Source organism: Phascolarctos cinereus, unplaced genomic scaffold, assembly GCF_003287225.1.
Source record: "Phascolarctos cinereus isolate Bilbo 61053 unplaced genomic scaffold, phaCin_HiC Scaffold_1;HRSCAF=81, whole genome shotgun sequence".
In the NCBI taxonomy this organism is placed as follows: domain Eukaryota; kingdom Metazoa; phylum Chordata; class Mammalia; order Diprotodontia; family Phascolarctidae; genus Phascolarctos; species Phascolarctos cinereus.
The window spans coordinates 52,054,515-52,075,318 of record NW_027555514.1 but is presented as its reverse complement, the minus strand read 5'-3'; the positions used below and the strand labels follow the sequence as shown (position 1 = coordinate 52,075,318).

The following is a 20,804-nucleotide window of genomic DNA, read 5'->3' as shown; positions in this document are numbered from 1 at the left end:
TAGGCTCCTGTTCTACAACTTAGTCTCAGAGCCATCTTGGCGCACACAGAGGTTAAATAAGTGTCTTGACCAGAGTTACACAGTAGGTGTCAGAGACAGGACTTGAACCAGGGTCTTTCTGACTGAGGCTATCTCTCTATTCACTAGCCACATTGCTGCTTCTAGTGCTTGGTTGCATTATATAAATTAGACATGTAATTAGTTATTTGATGTCATCAAATCAAAAATAGCATTTATGTAATGTTTTCAGGTGCATAAAATGTCTTAAATATACTAATTTTATTTTACCCTCACAACAACCCCTGTGTGAGAGAGGTGCTACAATAATACCCATTTTACAGATGAGGAAACTGAGCCTTAGAGAGGTTTAAGGGACTTGCCCAGGATCCCACAGAACACAAACGCTTTTTCTCTCTTGGTCTTACAAATAGCACTAAATGCTTAAGCTCTTTAGACCTTAATTTACCCTTCTGTAGTCCTATGAAACTGTAATGAGTAGAGACACAAATGGTGAAGTAGTGCCTAGTAACAGATTCTTTTGTGCCTAAAAATTAAACTTAATGACTGGGCTATTACAACTCTAAATTTGTTTCTCAGAGAGAGAACTGTCTGACCCTGGCCTAAGGATTCCTGAATTTCTGTTGCTGAAAATCCTGCACACAATTTCAGCTTTCCCTGAATTGATCATTCAATTTCCAATGGGACTCCATGTAATCACAAATTATTGCTCTGTGAGCTGACCAGAGCATGGCCCCATAAACACTTATCAAAACATTTGTGACACTCAATACATGCAAAGGTATGAAGGTTGGAGATGGAATTTTATATATGGGGACAGCAAGTAGACCAAGTTGGCTGAAATATAGTTTATAAAGGGGAGGGGTGTGATATGTGAGTAGAGAGAAGGGGATGGATGAAGGTGATTTTGTGCAGGTAGAATGACAAGATTTGGGAAAAGACTGGATATGAGAAGTAAGGAAGTGGGAAAAGTTGATAATGATTCTCAGGTTGTGAACCTCAGATAGTCACCTAGGAAGGATGGTAATGTCAACAGAAATATAAAAGTTAGGGAAATGGGTAGGTTTGGGCAGGAAAATAATGAGTACTGCTTTGAACACATTGAGTTTAGATGAAGATGTTTATCAGGCAGTCGAAGATATGAAACCAGGAGAGAGGTGAGGGTTGATAGGTTTCAGAGTCATCTGCAAAGGGATGGTAGTCAAATTGTTAGGAACAGATGAGGTGATCAAGAAAGAGAGGAGAGAGAGAGAGAGAGAGAGAGAGAGAGAGAGAGAGAGAGAGAGAGAGAGAGAGAGAAGAAGAGAAGAGAAGAGAAGAGAAGAGAAGAGAAGAGAAGAGAAGAGAAGAGAAGAGAAGAGAAGAGAAGAGAAGAGAAGAGAAGAGAAGAGAAGAGAAGAGAAGAGAAGAACACCTAGGACAGAATTCTTGGGTGCATAGCTATAGTGGGACAAGACATGGAAGATGACCAATGTCATGAAAACCTGGAAAGGACAGATTATCTGGAAGGAGAGAGTATCTGCAGAGAGGTGAAGAAGGTGAGGACTATGAAAAGGTCATTGGATTTGTCAGTCAAGGCTTGATCATTGATAACCCTGGAGAGAGCTGTTTTAGTCGAGTGGCAGCATCTGAAGTCAGATTGCAAGGAAATGGAAGCAAAAAGTATAAACCGCCTTGTTTTTTTTTAACAGTTCATTGATGAAAAGGTAGTAAATTTTTTAGGAATTGGAGGGTCAAGACACAACTACTTGGAATTAGGGGAGAGGTAGGTATGTTTGTGGGCATCAGGGCACAGGCCATCTAGCTGCCCCCTCACTTTTCACCTGGGCTGTGGATAGGTTCTCCTGCTTCCAGATGCAGCTCTAGAATCTAGAATCTAGAATCAGGAAGCTGTTGCTGTTCAGTCATTTTTTTTCCAGTTGTATCCAGCTCTTTGTGACCCCTTTGGGGTTTTCTTGGCAAAGATACTGGGGTTGTTTGCCATTTCCTTCTCCAGCTCATTTGACAGATGAGGAAACTGAGGCAAACAGGTTGACGTGACTTGCCCTGAGTCATACAGCTAGTAAGTATCTACGGCTTGTTTTAAACTCAGGTCTTCCTGACTCCAGGCCTGGCCCTCTGTCCACTGCTGTGTGACCTTTGAAGCCTTTTACAATGTGGTTCCAGTCCCCCTTTCTAGTCCTAGTTCACATGATTTCCCTTCAGACACAGGTTCAGCCCAATGAGCCTACTTGTTTTGAGAACATGGCACTCCATTTCCAAGCTCCATGAGTTTGTACGGGCCATGCCCTATACCTGGGGCATCCAGATTTACTTTTCACCTTAGTCTCTTAGAGCCCTTAGCTTCTTTCAGGGTGCAGCTCTTAAGGAAAGCTTTCCTGGCCTTCCAAGCTGTTAGTGCTCTTTCTCATTCTCTCTTTCCTCTCTCTGTCTCTGTCTCTCCTTCCCTCTCTCCCTTCCTCCCTCCCTTGCCCTTCAAATTATCTTTTAGACACACACACATTTTGTACCCCCTCCTAGGAGAGTATAAGCACGTACCATGTATCATTTTGTCCTGGATAATACTTTGTACCTAGTAGGCACCTAATAAAAACTTATTTGAGTTGAATTTTAACCTTCTCAATAAAATTTGAAGTCAATAGTAAGGAGTTTTAAAGATTTACTGGAATTAATGAGTATTTGAAGATGTTTTTCCCTCACAATATTAAGTAATTAAAAAGCCCTGCATGCCGTGCCCAAGAATGCTATGTATCATTGTGAATCAGAATTTCTCCTAAGTGATGCAGTAGATAGAGTGCTGGGGCCTACAGCCAGGAAGACCTGAGTTTAAATCCCACCTCAAACACTTACTAGCTGTGTGCCTCCGGGCAAGACACTCTATTTGCCTTTATTCAACTGAAAAATGGGGATAATAACAGCACCTATTTTGCAGGGCTTTTGAGAGAATCAAATAAGATGATATTTGTACAGCACTTAACATAATGCCTGGCACATAGTAGGTGCCAAACAAATGCTTATTTCCTCCTCTCTCCTGTTTTACTATCAGAATCTTAATGAGTAAGAGCGTTTGCTATAACGAGATTTAATTTTTGTGTGCTTCTTACATCTATAAAGATTTCGCACATTGATTTTATTTAAATAAAACAAAATGTTCAGTGACCTTCTGATGATAAACATCAAAGGAGACATTAGACAGGGAGAAGCATGTTCACCAAAAGGCATTTCCTATTGTGAGGAAAGAGGTCCAGCACAGAGTATAGGAAAGTTCAAGAGGACTCCCCTGTGGACAGGAAGGTCATCTGAATGCTTTTGTTTGCAAATGCGATTGGGTTGATTCCTTTAGGCTCCCCCAAGTTCTCAAACATTGCAAAGCCTCCCAGACAAGACCTATGATCGCTCAAAGGCATTTGGCACATCCGTTCACAAAGAGAACACCACGTGGATAAAGACTGCATATTGCCCAAGTTATAGCTTGCATTTGGATAGGCATTCTACGTCCACAGAGAGATTTTCCATCGGTGTGTACTATAAGAAAGGATGGTTGCACACAGCTATATCCCCTCTCCAGCTCTTCTTTCCCATGCTAATCCTAGGCAGCAAACACCCAAGGCTGATGTTTCTATTTGGTTTCCCTTTTGTGTCTCCTTGTTACTACTTCCTTTCTTGGGACATGGGGGATTGCGTGTACGCTGTGGTCTCTCTTTAACCTTTATCCCTCGCCATCAGAGCACAGTTAATTTTACCATAGGCAGTTTTTTTCTCAAATATTTATAATCGTTAGTCTTCCTCTTACTTCCCTTCTTGCTTCTAAGTTCTCATATCAGGAAAAATTGTGATAATATTTTTGTCTTTGGTCTTTCATTGTGGATGTTGAACATTTGAGTTCCATTTAGGGTTATAACCTTCTACTTAAGGTTATACTCAGATGCTTCATTGCATCAGGTGGTGAGCCTGGGGCCTGCTCTGGAAATAGACCACAAACCCTAACGGGTCCTAGCAAAATGGGAATGACTTTGAGGGTGGGCCCTTTGTTTCACTGTGCATATGTTATCCGAAGAACAGTCTAAATTTGGAGATTTGTGTTAGCAGAATGACTGCTACCAGGGATAACGTTTCTCAGTCCTAGCCATTGGCTAAAGTCTGAAGATAGAAGGATGGGGCATTGTATCATGGAGGGAGTGATGGGGTGCTTGGGTGCTTGTGTTTGTGTACTTGGACCCCATTTTCTCCCTAGCCTCAGAAACACTATCCCTGACAATTTTTCCCCAGCCCAAGGACACTGTGCCTAGCAATTACTCATGAGTGGGCCCCAGCAAGCCCCTTATCTCTCTCCTTGGTGCAGTTCCAAACAGCACGGGAAGGAATTATTAGTTTGAATTGGCTTTGCACTGGGTCATAAAGACATTTTTACCCACTGGACTATCTATACTACCACCCTACCTCATTATCTATATCCTGGACTCCTCATTATCTGTATTCTAGACTTAAGACATACGTATACTCCCTACATCTATCTTGTCAAACAAGATATTGATTGGTGGCAGACTGGACAACTCTCAGTTGTCCCTGATGGCTAGTTAACTTAGTGATATAGCGGGCCTAAAACCACACCTCCACGTGGCTCCCCTTGTGGGCTTTTCCCAGTGAACTCTGGGTAAAATGCCTGCACAGTAGATACAAGAAGTGCATGTTTCTTTAAGAACTGACCACTCCTTAACCACTCCCTAATCCTGCCCTGAATCACCTAGTTAGCATATTTGACACATGTCTTATCATATTTTACCCTATATAAACTTTAACTATACTGTTTTAAGATTGCAGGTTCCTTAAGAATCCTTGCCCGCTGAAAAGCATAACAATAAACTTTTTGCAACTTGTTTCCAGACAACCCCGTCTTGTACTTTGGTTTTTGAGGGGTCCCAACCTCTCAGCCATCATCAGAAGGACCCACACTGAAGGAAGCACAGGGCCTTGAAGTGACATTGCATAAAAATGAGCCCCTATGATAATGAAATGGGATCTCAGTATACTTTGTTAAACTTACTTGGGGACTATCATTTATTACATTGTTTCTGTGAAAAAGGATTCCAGATTCCAAATGACTGACAGCTGTTAGAACCTGACCTATTAATAATGAACTTTAAGGGAAACAAGATGCTTTTCTTACAACCTTAGAAGGGTGGGTAGTACAAGTATTGTCTCCATTTTACAGAAGAGGAAACTGAGGCTCAGAGATGGTAGGTAACCTGCTTTTAGTCACGTAGTGAGAGAGGGAGCTGGGACGCCAACCAAATATCCTAACCCTAGGCCAGTGCTTCCCCCTAATATATTACACTCCCTTAAGATAAGAACTATTCCATAAAATGAAAAATTTAGGCCAATCATAATATTATAGGATTTTAGATCTCCCACTGGATGAGAGCTTTGAGGCCATTTAGGAGGAAACTGAGGTCCAGATGTCCTTTAAAAACTTGTGTTGTGGGGCAGCTAGGTGGCACAGTGGATAGAGCACAGGCCCTGAAGTCAGGAGGACCTGAGTTCAAATCCGGCCTCATACCAAATACTTGACACTTGCTAGCTGTGTGACCCTGGGCAAATCACTTAATCCCAATTGCCTTGAAAAAAAAAAACCAAACCAAAAAAAACAACAAAAAACCTGTGTCCTTTCATTACATCCAAATACAGACTTTTATCCAAATCTGTACGAGTAATCTTTCTTTCTCTCCTTCCATTGGTGAGAAAATTATGTGAAGTTGATCCACTCGCTCATGTATTATAGAGACAATTTAGCTGGTAGGGAAAAGTCATGATTGCCCTGTTCATTAATGTCAGTTGCTAAATTTTGTACATCATTATTGGGCTGCCTTTTTCTCTCCTTTACTCCAATAACCTCTCTGCCAATTGGAATCCTCATGTAACAAAGAAATATAATTAAGGAAAACAAACTGACCCATTGACCATATGTAGTACTATGTGCCCTCTTTGGCATCTCTAGCTCCCTCCCTGTCTAATGAGAGGAGGGAGGTATGTTTTATCATCATTCCTCTGGAGTCAAAATTGGCCATTGTGTTGAACTGAGTTCTGATGTTTTAGTGTTGTTTTCCTTTATGTTACTATGCCCATTGTGAGTATTGTTCCCTTGGATTTATTTGTTTCTTTCTGCATCAGATCATATAAATCTTATTTTTTCCAAATTATTCATATTAATCTGTTCTTACGGCATAATATTGCATCATCTACCTATATCAAAATGCTTAACCATTCCTCCATTGATGTTCATTCACTTTATTTACTACATTTTGTAAACCCCCCCCCCCCACACACACACATGCAAATACTGCTATGAATATTTTTGGCATAAATACACCACCCCAACCCCCACCCTACCCCATCGTAGTCTTTTTTTTTTTTTTGCAACGTTGCTGTTCTTGATTTACTTTTTGACCTTGAAGTACTCTCTATAGTATTTGTTAAGGAAAGCTAACATCACATGAATGGTATTTATCTTTCTGGGTTTACTAATGATAAGATTGCTTAAACTGCTGAGTGATTCAGGGAAGGAGCAGCTGGCCTATCTGAGGCAAAAGCTTAGCAACAGTTAGAAGGATATAGAATGGTGCGGCTGATGATAAAATGAATCATCTCTACTTTTCGCTTGCCGGCAGTGACTCATTAAGATGAGAAAAATAACAAAGAATACCATGGTTCTTGCTTAATGGACATTGTTATCTTTTTTAAAAATACATGTTGAACCAAGAACAATCCCCTGAATTTTACCATATATTTCTCTGTCATGATTTTTACCATCATTTTTCAGTTTTCCAAAATGCTGTTCAATGTTATAGGCACTAGAATAAGACTTTAGGTTCTTAAAGTTGTTTTAATCATTTTGAAATGAAGACCAAACATAAGTCCTTTGTTAGTTGTTTTTTTTAAATTTCAACTAAATTGATCTCTAATGTCTGTATATACTAAAGGAATACTGCTGGATTCAGTCAGATAATTCTAAAACTTTTGACAGCTTGGTTTCTTTATACCACCTTTTTAAAACACTTCATTCAAAGGAAAGTAAATGAAAGGTATTCGTTATTGAGTTGTTTCAGTTATATCCAACTCTTTGTGATTCCCATTTCAGAGTCTTCTTGGCAAAGATATTAGAGTGGTAAAAATTATATATTTAAGTATTTATAATACTCAAAATAACTTAATCTTTCACAGTTGTTCTTCAAACAATATTGATGTTATTGTATACAGTGTTCTCATGGTTCTGCTCATTCTACTCTTCATTATTTCATGCAAGTTTTTCCATTTTTTTTCTAATTCAACCAGCTCATCATTTCTTATAGCACAGTAGTATTCCAGAGGAATTGTCCTCTGGACAATTTTATAGACTTCCCAAACCATAAAGCAACTGTAAATTTTAAGTTACTGTTATGAATGGTAATATTTGGTTCTCTTCTTCCAGTAATGTCAGTGTGATAGAATTTCAGAATCTCAGATCTGGAAAAGACCTCAGAGGTAATCTGGTCTAATATATGCCTGCCAGTCAATTCCAGGCAAAGTGCTAAGTGTAGGAGATGCAACAAAGGCAAAAGCATAGACCTAACCTTTAAGGAACTCACATTCTAATAAGGGAGATAACATGGAAAGAATTGTATGTACAATATATGTAAAGTGTAAATGAAAGACATTCTCAGAGGGAAGGTACTAGCAATGGAAAGGAATGGGCCTATTCAGGAATTCTCTGACTCCCAAGTGGTCAGTTAGCCTCTGATTGAAGAACTTCAATCTTGAACTTTACCTAAAATATTATCAGCGAGTAGTTTTGTTTTTTCCCAGGAATGATTTTTTGTTGGTATGGTGAATTTCGGCAGGTCATCTTTTTCTGGCTAAGTATGTGTTGTTGAAAAAATCAAATTCTAATGCAACAGAAAAATTGACATTATACCACTTTGGTGCATTGTCTCCATATAACAAACAGAATGAGTTAAATACTTTTTTCGATACTAAGTGATTTTAATAGAGAGTATAATTTGGAAGAGCTAGTACCAGGGTCTTATTGATGTCTGTGTCATGCTTTAAAGATAAGACTCAGTTTTCTCTGCAAATGTATGGCTAAAAAGGGAAAGTCAGGCTCTAACTAATTAAGTTTTACTGTTGATTATAGCAGGAGGAACAAGCTAATTTAATAATCTTATGACTGATCCATGGCAACAGAAGCAGAATCAAAATTCTGAGTCATCATCTCCTTGGAAGCTTTAGGATCTCTAATGGAGCCTCAGCCTCAGCCCATTGCTACTAATGGGGTATATATACCAAATGCAGGTCTGATGCATGCAAAACAGGGCTCAGGATAGAGAGGTTTTTTTCCCTCAGAGAAAGTAGAGGATAGTGGAGGATTATAAAATTTTGCCTTTTCACAGCAGAAAAGCATTGGAAGGGAAAACAACAGTACAGAAAGCTTGAACCTTATCATTCCAAGAACATACATAGAGGAAAATGTCAGGAGGACTGAAGAAAGATAGAAAATGAAACAAATTTGCCTTTCAGAAATATATTTTCATAATGACTGATAGTAGAATCCCCAAATTTGGACCTTAACTCCTCAGTCCCCAGTGCATTATCTGAGGATGCTGAAAAGGCATTTAGAGAAGATTAATTGGGAAATTATTTAATGAGGATTTAAGATATTGGTAATTAGTGACCACATCTATAATTCTGTGAAAATCAACATTTGTTTTTCTGATTTTCCCAATATGAAATTGTATACTAATTTGCTTATGTTTTTTTAAGTTGTAATATTTTTTCCAATTACATATAAAACAATTTCTAATCTTTATTTTTTATAATTCTGAGTGCCTAGTTCTTTTCTACTCTTTTTCCCTTACCCTCTCATTGAGAAAGCAAGCAATTTGATAAAAGTTATACATGTGCAGTCATGCAAAACATATTTCCGTATTAGTCATGTTATGAAAGAAATCATAGATCAAAAAAAATAAGAAAAATAAAGAAAATTTAAAATAAAGTATGCTTCAATCTGCATTCAGATCCATCAGTTCTTTCTCTGGAGGTAGATAGCATTTTTCATCATAGGTGCTTCAGAATTTTCTTAGATCTTTTTATTGCTGAGGATAGCTAAGTTGCTCACAATTGATCATTGTACAATGTTGTTACTGTGTACACTGTTCTGGTTTTGCTCACTTCACTTTGCATCAGTTCACTTAAGTCTTTTCAGGTTTTTTTCTGAAAGCATCCTGCTCATCATTTCTTATAGCAAAATAGTATTCCATCACAATCATGTATTACAACTTGTTCAGCTATTCCCAAATTGATGGGCATGTCCTCAATTTCCAATTCTTTGCCACCACAAAATGAGCTGTTATCAATATTGTTGTACAAATAGGTCCTTTTCCTTTTTTAAAAAATCTCTTTGGGATACAGACTTAGTATTAGTCTGGGTCAAAAGTATGCACACTTTTATAGCCCTTTGGGCATAGATCTAATTTACTCTCTAGAATGTTCACAACTTCACCAACAGTACACTGCTGTCCCAATTTTCCCATCCCCTTTAAATTTGTCATTTTCCTTTTCTGTCATATTAGCCAATCTGACAGGTGTGAGATGGTATCTCAGAGTTGTTTCAATTTGCATTTCTCTAATCAATAATAATTTAGAGCATTTTTTCAAATGACTATAGATAGCTTTGATTTCTTCACCTGAAAACTGCCTCTTTATATTCTTTGACCATTTATCAATTGGGGAATGACTTGTATTCTTATAAAATTAACTCAGTTCTCTATGTATTTGAGAGATGAAGCCTTTATCAGAGAAACTTGATGTAAATTTTTTTCTCCAGTTTTCTGCTTTCATTCTAATCTTGGCTGTTTTGTTTTTGTTTGTGTAAAACTTTTTTAATTTAATGTAATCAAAATTATCCATTTTACATCCCATAATGCTTTCTGTCTCTTGTTTGGTAATAAATTATTCCCTTATCCTTACAGCTGACAGGTAAATTATTACTAACTTCCTTATGGTATTGCCCTTTTTGTCTAAATCATGTACCCGCTTTGGTTTTACTTTGGTGTATGGTGTGAGATGTTAGTCTATATCTAGTTTCTGCCAAACTGTTTTCCAGTTTTCCCAGCAGTTTTTGTCAGATAGTAAGTTCTTGCCCCCAAAGTTTGGATCTTTGTGTTTATCAAATACAAGATTACTATAGTCCTTTCCAACTATGTATCGTATACCTAATCTATTCCACTGATCCAACACTGTATTTCTTAGCCAGTACCTGATTGTCTTGATGATCATTCCTATGTTATATTTTGAGATCTGGTATGGCTAAGCTGCCTTTTTTCACATTTGCTTATATTTTCAGAGAAAAACTGAGCATTTTTTTTTCCTTTCACTAATGGCAAGCTATTTCAACAATCCTCTTTTTTTCCCCTCTCTCCCTCTTTCTGAAAGGAAAATAAAGCAAAATCTTAACCTAAAGGAATATTGTTGTGAGATAATCTGTGGGGGCATTTCATGTGGTAATTAAAAATGATATAATCAAAAGTCTTTTCCCCCTCTAAAGTTTTTTCACAAAATCGAAGAATATCAGAATTCTAAGGGATCTCAGAAGGCACCTAGTTTACCTTCTACCTGAACAAAAGATCCCTCTATAACACCAAGGAGCTAGCTAACCTCTATTTGAATTCTCACTACTTCCTAGGGATAGCCTACTCCATGTTTGGACAACTCTAATTCAAAGAAAGTGTTTTCTTATACTAAGCAACTGTCTATATGAAATTTACCTGCTGTTCTTAGTCATGCCCAAGCAGAATAAATTCAACCCTTCCTACATGTGTTAGCCCTTTAGATACTTGAAAACAATTATCATTCAGTTATCAGTTAGACAAGCATTTCTAAAGGACCTGCTATGTGCTAATCATTGTGAATATAGAGATGAAACCAAAACAGTCCCTACCCTCAAGGAGCTGATGGCTTCTTTTCTTTGGGCTAAACTCTTCAGTTTCTTCAACTAATACTTGTATGACACAGCTTCTAGTGTTGTCACCATCCTGTGAACCTTCCTCTGGACATATTTTAGTGTGTCAATATTCTGGGCCACTGGTAGCATACCTTTTTTTTTTTTAAGTGAGGCAGTTGGGGTTAAGTGACTTGCCCAGAGTATTATGTGTCTGAGGTCAGATTTGATTTTAGGTCCTCCTGCATCCAGGGCTGGTGCTCTATCCACTGCACCACCTAACTACTACCCCTGATAGCTTATCTTTGTCAGTTGACATGATGGCCCTCAATTTTTTTTTAAATCCTGAAAAAGCATATTAATATTTGTGAGGCACATCATAGCGGTAGGTAAATCCAGTTTATGTTTCAAGTCACTAGAGGAGGGACTGGATGTCTACAGCATATGTCACAAATAGCACATGGGCTGATTTTCATGAGTGTGGCCAATTGCTGCCAACATACTCCCCCATCTTTGATACTGCCTCCTATGATAAAAAGAATTGCTCCACTTACGAGCATTAGTGGCAGCTTCTGAATTGCTGTCGAGCTCTCAGCCATTTCCCTCATGTCCACTTGTGAATTGGTCAGCTCATATGCCAAAATAACAGTAATAGTAGTGGTAGTGGTAGTGGTAGTAGTAGTAGTAGCAGCAGCAGCTAACATTTATATACTGCTTATTATATACTGTGTAAGTATTTACATTATTATCTCATTTGAACCTCACTGCTGGAATAGGTGCTGTTATTGTTCCCATTTTATAGATGAGGAAACTGAGGCAAACAGGTTAAGTGAATTGCCCAGGGTTACACAGCTAGTAAAGGTTGCTCTGTTAGAGGACACAGGCTATCTGGAATACTATTTTAGTAATGATAGTTGAGTAAAGCCCTTCTAAATGCAAAGTCCTGCCTTCACATAACTTCATCAACTCTAATACTGGTATTAGAATACTGGTACTAGAATAGCAGATAATCTCTTCATTTGCAAAGTAAGAAGGTTGGACTAGATGACCTGCAAATCATGTGAGATTGTGTGATAAATATCAGTTTATTGATAGAGTTTTAAAAACTTGTTAGAAAAGCAATTTGCAACTGCTAATTGTCCTCAAAGAATCATAGATCCTGGATAAGTTGGACCCCTCAAAAAGCAAAAGATGGACAACCATGTGCATTGTACCATGCTCTAGTTGAGATGCTGTGGCCCTTCTTTTATTTAGCAATAATATTGTTTGAATCAGGGAGCTGAGTAATCCTTAATAAAAACAGTTGTTATCTGCCTATTAAGATTTTCTAAGTTTTCCTTCCCCCTCTCCCCCCAGACTCCTGTTTTGGTTTTCTGCTTTATTTTTGGAAGATAACTTAGTTAAATCATTCCTAGGTTGTTAACCGAACTTGGGTACTGAAAACTACCCACATGCAGTTGCTATTTTTCACATTTTTATTGCTACTTTTTGATTTCATTTGTAACATTCTTAGAGACAGGTAGGTGGATTGGTGGTTAGAGTCCTGGATCTGGACTTAGGAAAACCTGAGTTCAACTGTAGCCTCAGATACTTAATAACCAACCCTGTGACCCTCAAGTCAATTAACTACTGTTTGTCCCAATTTCCTCAAATGTAAAATGGGAAAAATAATGGCACTTACCTAACCAGGGTGATGGTTGTGAGGATCAAAGGAGAGTATATCTGTAAAGTGCTTAGCATAGTGCCAGGTACATAGTAGGTCCTATAAAAATGCTTATTCCTTGCCTCCTTCTTAAGCTGCAGCCTTTCTGGTTTCATTGGAAATAAAATACCATTTGGGCTTTTCTCTTGTAATGCCAGAGAAACATTATCCCTTAGTGAAGTCTCTGAGGAGACAGTGGGCAGTCTTCCACAAGCACTACTGTGCAGCGGTCAGAAGGGACAGAATTAATCCACACTTCAGGGAAGAGCTGCTGCCCACCTCCCATTGCCATCTATCTTTTTGCTGTATGTTAAAATGCCTGTTTAAAAGATGAGTTGTTGGGCTTCTATTGATGTCAGTAGGCTCACCTACCATTTCAGAACAGTGGAAACAAAAGCACTCTCCATCTGAATGTTCACAGGACTGTGCTAAAGAATAATGATTTAAGATCAAGACAAGAGTTAACTACCCACCTCACCAATCAGTGGCCTTCCCCAGGAGCTCTGGATGTCAATGCTGTTGCCTTGGATACCTTGCTTTACCGAAAACACAATAAACAGTGGGATGAGTAAGTGGAATGCTTTATTTTTCAAACTAATTAAAAATTTCAGTTGTACTAAAATCATATGACTATCCCTTTCTTTTGAGGCAATGAGTACAGTCTGAATGTGGAGACAAAACACCAGGAGGCACTCATAAGCTGCGTGATTTAGGGAAAGGCACTTAATGTCTCTGAGTCTCAAAGTGAGAGTAATGCTTAGTGGACTAACCATCTCACAAGTTTGTCATGGAAAAGGCCATTTGTAAACCTTACAGCTCATTATACATACATACATACATATTATATATATATAATATATATATATATATATATATATATATATATGTATGTGTGTGTGTATGTATATGTATATGTATATATATATTTGTATGTATATATATATATATATATATATATATATATATATATATACACATACACACATATAAAATAACCATGAGTTACTATTATTTTGATTTTCCAACTTATCTTCTGAGTTCAATATTGGCTTAGGAGTATGGGATGAAAATGGAACAGGATACATAACCAGTTACCAGAAAGTGCTTTCCAGTGATTGGAGGGGCTAGGTTGAATGGGCCATTGTTTTCAAGCCAAAGCACCGTGAGGAAATGTATGTGTAAGCAGGGGTCAATACTGCATCGACTTCCCACCTCTTTCCTCTATTCAGTTTGAGAAAATTAATAGTCATACAATATGAATTTGGGTCTAAGGCACCTTTATAAAATTGTTGAACTCATGGCTTTGGGGTCATAGTTGCCTGAGGATTAATTTTTCTGGGAGTTTGAAGGTACCAAATTAAATGTAACTAAAGGTAAGGCAGAAAGTCTTCTCAGTTAAAGAAGTCCACTAGACAATTAGGCCAAGTAATTTTTTTGCATATCCAGGTTGAAAGCAATGCAGACAGGATAATTTCCATACCATAGCTTTCTTTTGTTCAATATGACTGGATGCAATAGCAGTAATTGTCGAACACTGGATAGCCTTTCCTATAAGTAGCCTTTCTTTACTTATGTAAAATGAGGGGGATGAATTAGTTGATCCAGGTAGGTTAGGTGGCCCAATGGAGAACCAAATTGGACTTGTAGTCAACAAGATTGGAGTTCAATTTCTGGTTCAGACACTCACTAACTGCCCTGCCTCATTTCCCTCATCTATGAAATGGTGATAATGATAGCACTGCCCTCTCAGAGTCGTGAAAAATAAATGAGATAACATATGTAAAGTGCTTTGCAAACCTTAAAGCTTACTATAAGTATCATCATCATCATCATCATCATCATCATCATCATCACTGTTATTATTAGATCTCTAAGGTCTCTGCTTATTCTAAATCTTATGATTAACTTGGTCAGTTTTGCCCAAGTATACCTTCCCATGGAATATTTACTCTCAAAGAAAGAAAGTTATAATTGTATTTAGAGTTCTAAGAGAGGTCAATTTGCTTCCTGAACAAATGGACCTGGACCAGTGCTCCCACCATTATCCTTTGTTGCCTTCTCTTATGCATTATTTTTCTAGCTTCTCTCAACATAAAATGCCTGCTCTCATCCAGGAGACATTAGAAGATGTGTCTCCAATTAAGTCATCCTTATATTTTAAAAAATGGTTTCTGAATTGTCTGGATAGAAAAATTCTCAGTAACTTGTGTTGTTTTACCTGAAGATTCAGCAAAGGCTTTCTCCCTGGAGTGCTCCTTTCCAGCTGAAGGCCCTTAAATTTGTCTGTGATTGCTTGTGCATGGCAACTGGGCCCCTTGCAATTAATCTGTAAAGGCATTCTGACGAAGAGAGGTGACTTTCACAAGTGTACACTTTTGGCCTTCTCAACAGTCTGGTCCTTTACTAAAATAATTATTCTAGTTCTAGTACCAGCAACTTTAATGGTCTACTAAAGTCAAAGAGTTTTTCCCCAAGAACTCAAGACTCCATTCATGTTTCTGTGACGGCAGCAATTCTGTACCTCCTATCTGTTCTCAGACTCAGCAAGGCCAGGGCTATTGTCAGAAGAAAGGGAATCCCTATAACCCCAGTTAAACCCATATTAGGGAGTAAACAACCAAATTTACAGGATATGATAGTCAAACATGGAAGATTATCCAGAATAGATCTCAAATGTTTATATAACTTTAGTGTGGGAATTTGAGTTTGTTAATTGGCTTTTTAGGTCTTCGATATTCTGGCTTATTTAAGGATTTCTTTTTGAATAGCTAGTCACTTGGAAAATCTTGGCTTTCCTTAAGCATCTTTTGGACATATTCCTTAAAATATTAAGTTTAGATTACAATGAACCTTTAGAATATTCTTTTATTTTTCTCCAAGATTTTATGTGTGTATGTGTGTGTGTGTATAATGTTTTATTACTTTATTTTAAAATAAAGATTATTTTTTGTATTCTGAATTTAATTTAATGAATGCCAAAAAAAACCTGCCATATAGAAAACAGAATTGAAAAAGAGGATCACATGTAAAAATCTAAATCTCTATTACATATTGCTTGCTTTTTCCCAATTTATTTTCAGTTCCAAATTCTCACCCCCCCCTTCCCCACTCATTGAGAAGGCAAGAAAAACAAAGCCTGTTAAAATATGTACAGTCTTGCAAAACAAGTTCCCACATTAGCAGTATCCTAAAAGGAAAAGAACATATGTTTTGATCTGCTGAGTCCAGCACTTCTCTGTGGAGAGGTGGGCAGCATGTTTCATCATGAGAATTGTGCTTTTTGGTGTGTTGATCAGAATTCCTAAGTCTTTGAGAGTTGTTGTCCTTACAATATCGTGGTTATTGAATAAACTGTTCTCCTGACTCTGCTCACTTCACTTGGCACCAAGATGAGCCCTAGTGCTAACATATTTCCCATTAATGTTCTAGTTTGTCCTTTTATCCATATCCACATTTGTCGAATCTTCCTTCTGCTTCACATTGAATTGCTGTCGTGTAGCTGGCAACTCTGAGTCCCGTTATACTCTTCGTGGTCTATCATGGAGATCTTTTATTTATCCTGACAACTTATTTGTGCATAGATCATATCACTTAAGATGTATGGGGTTACTGGTCCACCATTTGTATTTATCACAGCATATCCTACTCAAAGAGAGAGGATGTGTATCTTTTGCTGCTTTTGATGATGAGCTTTCAACGTTTTGCAAAAGTCCTGTTTGGTTTGTACAGTTTGCATTGCTTCACCTCACACCTCCTATTTGATTTTTCCATCCTAACCCAATCATCCTTATCACCTTTTAGCATCCTATCAGTAGATTAAATGAACACAATTACAGCAATTGTCTGCTCATTCTCCAAGCATATTCCTTGAAATTCAAACCAGAAAGCAAGTAAAAGTGAGGCATACTGTATGAGCTTATGCACATGTTGATGCACAAAGGGATATAAAGTCTTAATTATCTGCATGCAGATGATATGCTTTGCTGATTATCTATGGAAAATTAAATTTGTGCTAGTTCTTCTCCCTTGCCCACTGCCTGTAAAACTCTCAACATACTATCTCTGTTACCCAGCTGGTGTATGTTTGGCTAATACAAATGAATATTAGCCTGTGCCGAACTATTAGGAGGATAAATCATTTAGATTATCCACACCTCAGATGCCCTCCATTAGTAGAGATAATTAAAAGTGGTCTAAGTGTATATCAGGCCTATACATATATATGCAAGTTTCTATTCCTGGCTGTTTTATGTTGTTTTAAAACAAAATTTAAATTAATTAAATTAAATTAATTAAATTAAATACTTGGTTTTGCATTTTAAAAGAAAGTCTCCTATCTTGAAGTTACAGGGCATAGGCCACAATTACTACAAACATAATTTTTGAAAATACATACTACTACAAGTACTGAAAGGGAAGAATGTATGATGTTTAAGGCCTTTAGTCTTACCTGAGGATATAGGCAGCTAATTCTTTTTTTTTCTATTTTGTGCACTTAAATGCTTATGGTTACATTAATGTCTGATATATCTGATAGATTAAATACCAGGCTAGTGAGACTAAGGTTTAGGGATCATTTCTCATATCAGATTATTACAATAAGAGAAACTTCTACAGCTAAAATCTACACACTTACTATGGACAGGTGACTCATGAATGAAGGCTAGTCACAAAGGGAAATGAATGGATACTTTAGTATCAAAGCTATGCCGAGGGAAGGGTGACAAAGACTTTGCCCCCAAGTCACTGGAATGTAGAGGGTACAGGAATTTGATTCAAAAACAACTGAGTTCAGTGTCTAGTTCCTGGTTAGCTAAAATAGGCAACACCCACTATTATTATTTATTAACACCCATCTGCAAGCCACTATAGTGACTAATTCTCCTTTAGGTTCTTAATTAAATTTCTTTAAATTACTTTTCCTATTTTTACATCATGAATTGTGAAGTTGATCTGAGGGTCTTTTTCATGTTGCTTACCATTGGTGCATATTCTGCTACTTGCGCTGGGTACCCCAAAGGCTAATTATTATACTATTTAGCACACATTTACAATCGCTACTACAACGAACTCAACTCATTCCATTGCAAAAGATCAATCAATTAATAAACATTTATTAAGTGTCTATTATGTTCCAGGCACTGTGCTGGATGATAGGTCAGTAGTGTCATCATCACACATGAAGAAAATTGTATGGATTAATCCTAGTATTACTATCTGTTACATACATGTTTCTTTAGGCTAGCAATTTTCCTAACTGGTGTTTCTCTATTTCAGTATTTATCAATGTAAGTTAACCTTGTAGATAGTCACTAAAGCCCAAAAAATCTTAAATGAGTGATCAGGTTCCTAGACTTAGCAACTTGTCTTCCAAAGTCAACACTCCAACCACAGTGGACAATTCAGTTATGTCAACAGAAAGGTGTCTTACTTAAATGGTTATTAGGCAATGAAAAAGGTTCCTTTTCAATTTGCTATTTGCTGTTGATGATCACCTGGGTTTCTGAGAAAGATTACATTTTTGGACTTGCAGTACTCATTTTAAAAATCCATATATTTCTCTTCACATTTCATTCAGTCATTGTATGTCACATACCTATGTTTCTGGAGTGTATGGGGTGTTCAGGGAGGATTAGCACCTCTGGTGTGAGGGCTTGCTGAGCCCTTTTCAGGGCTGCTCATCCACCTTTGGGGTCCACCTTCACCCAACTCTCAAATGTGGCTCCAAGAAGCTGTAACATGCACAGCAGCCACAGCTCTGTAAGCCATCTTGGCGGATGGGCTAACAAGGTTGAAGGTAACTGAACCCATAAGTGAGTTAGGGGGTGTCTGTCCCAAGCACATGAAGACTTCCTCGCCGGAATGGGCAGATGAGAACGAGGCGGCTGAAGCAGGCGTTGTAGAGCGCTTAGAACTTGATCACGTGGAGAACGCTAAGGTCATCCACTGCATCCCAGGCCACTGCCAGTTGTCTGGACTTTGATGACTGTGGAAGAGAGAGTGAGGCTGACAGCTTTATGCAACTCTGCCTCACTTAAATCCAATTCACTCACAAGTCAAGCCATCACCCCATGATGTCATTGGTCCTCTTCTAAAACATCACCACTACCTATGTTTCTACATAGCTGAGTAGCATGGTTTGTTTGTTTCCTTTTAAAAACCATTAGCAATTTTTGAAGGATAAAATAAGTATAATAAAACTGATTCTTTTAAATTAGCCTTATGAAAACTCCCTTGAAGGCCTACTTCTAGATCCTCATTATAGTGTAGAGCTCACCCTGGGTTCATGAAGACTACTCTAGCAAAACAAGTTATGGCAGCTTCTCGAAAGCTAAAAAGTCTTTAAATATGGACTCAGTTAACATGTTCTGTATCTGTAGACTGGCTACTGGTTGACAAGTTTTTTTGCCACAATAATTCATGAACATAGTTTCTTTACATGTAGAGTAGTCATAATGTGCCTTGGTAGATGTAATAATTTATATTTATATTAAATTTAAGGGGCAGCTAGGTGGCACAGTGAATAGCACTGGCCCTGAAGTCAGGAGGACCTGAGTTCAAATCTGGTCTTAGACTAAACACTTGACACTTACTAGCTGTGTGACCCTGGGCAAGTCACTTAACCCCAATTGCCTTAAAAAAAATTTAAAGAGAACCTTTACATACATTATATCATCTGGGGCCTACAACAACCTTAATGTTGCTAGGCCTGTTTTATAGGTAAAGAAATTGAAGCTCAGGTTAGTAGAGCCAGGACTCACACCCCCTAGGCCTTCTGAGTCCAATTCCCAGTACTTTTTCCACCATACTACTTTGCCTTGCCTTCTCTGTGTTTTTGCTTTCTTTCATAATCAACCAGCTAATAATGTTTTGTTTTGCCAGTAAGCCTATTTTACTTAAAATATCTAAAATACTTATTTTTCTGTTATTATAAATACCAATGAAAAGGAACATATTTTAAATGGTCCATCTTTCCCAATCAGACTAGTTATTGAGTTGTAGTAGAACCAAAAATATACTTTCCTGATAAAACTTTATTGTCTTATCAGCAGAGCCCTGTAATAGCAGAATTGAGAATAATCTGTTTTTATACTTGAGAAGCCTAGAAAGCTATTATGTAAGAGAATGAGAGTACTACTTTCACATGCTGGTAAAATTCTTCCATTACAGCAGTATGTGCCTCATTTCTAAAAAGCAAAAAAATTAAATTGCTTTTCCTTTCCTAATAAAACCCTTTCATTTTTCTTTCTTAATAAAATTGATCTGGAGAACATGGACAAAGGCCATTTAAAATGCTGCTGTGGGCCACTTGCTGGGTTCTGCCTACAGAAAAATGGTGGGCTTTGTTTTTATAAATTGGTTCTTTACATTGCCATTCTGGGGCCTTTTCATTTAACTTGAGTTTTGATGAGCAAGGATGTATTTAACCCTTCCTAGCATTTCTTTGTTATATCAAGGATTATTTCTTCATACACATATGACGGAGAACCAGTTACAGCAGAATAGAATTCAAGTTCTATCTGCTTTGCAATGAAGTATTTTATATAAAATTACTCCTTATAATTATTGGAAAAAATACAGTATATTTTGGTTATTTTTTTAAACTGAGGTTTAACCTCAAATACATGTTGAACTACTTAGATATGGAAATAATAAAAAATGACATAAAACAAAGTAGCTAATGCCAAGGTTCAACTTTAAGTTTTATATTGAAGCACTAAGTGGGGGAAATGTTTGGAAACTTTCATGAATTTACCCTTTTAATCTTGAAAATTGCCATTTTTCCTCCATCATAATACAGTTGTAATAGAACAACTTTCCAGAGAAAAAGGCCTGAATATAGCACTCCGATGAAGGAGGTCCAAACAGCGAAGTTATCTTGTTAGTGCTTTAATACAACAAAATGTTATCAGATCTATTAACCAGCATTTTCATATCACAGTGATAATTGATAGTGAGAATCCCAAGGCTTAATAAGATCTTGAAGTGCCTTTTGGAGCATCAAATAAATATTAGATTACATTCACTAGATTTTTTAATGCAGTATGTTGAATTATTGATATTCTGATTCTTTGAAGATTTGCAATCCATATATCTTTCCATATGGTAACTATC

At 37.4% G+C, this 20,804-nt stretch overlaps 1 protein-coding gene across 6 annotated transcripts in view; it reads left to right on the top strand.

Annotated features, from left to right (window-relative positions):
- RUNDC3B (RUN domain containing 3B) overlaps positions 1-20,804 on the top strand; it is a 119,244-nt gene that overhangs the window by 88,711 nt on the left and 9,729 nt on the right. For 4 of the 6 annotated variants that reach the window (XM_020987478.2, XM_020987477.2, XM_078151874.1 and 1 more), the window contains one exon: positions 13,111-13,257. The exons of the other annotated variants lie outside the window; for them this stretch is intronic. In XM_020987478.2, the coding sequence (XP_020843137.1) occupies positions 13,111-13,257 (147 nt within the window). The remainder of the gene's footprint in view (positions 1-13,110; positions 13,258-20,804) is intronic. 6 annotated transcript variants of the gene reach the window in all.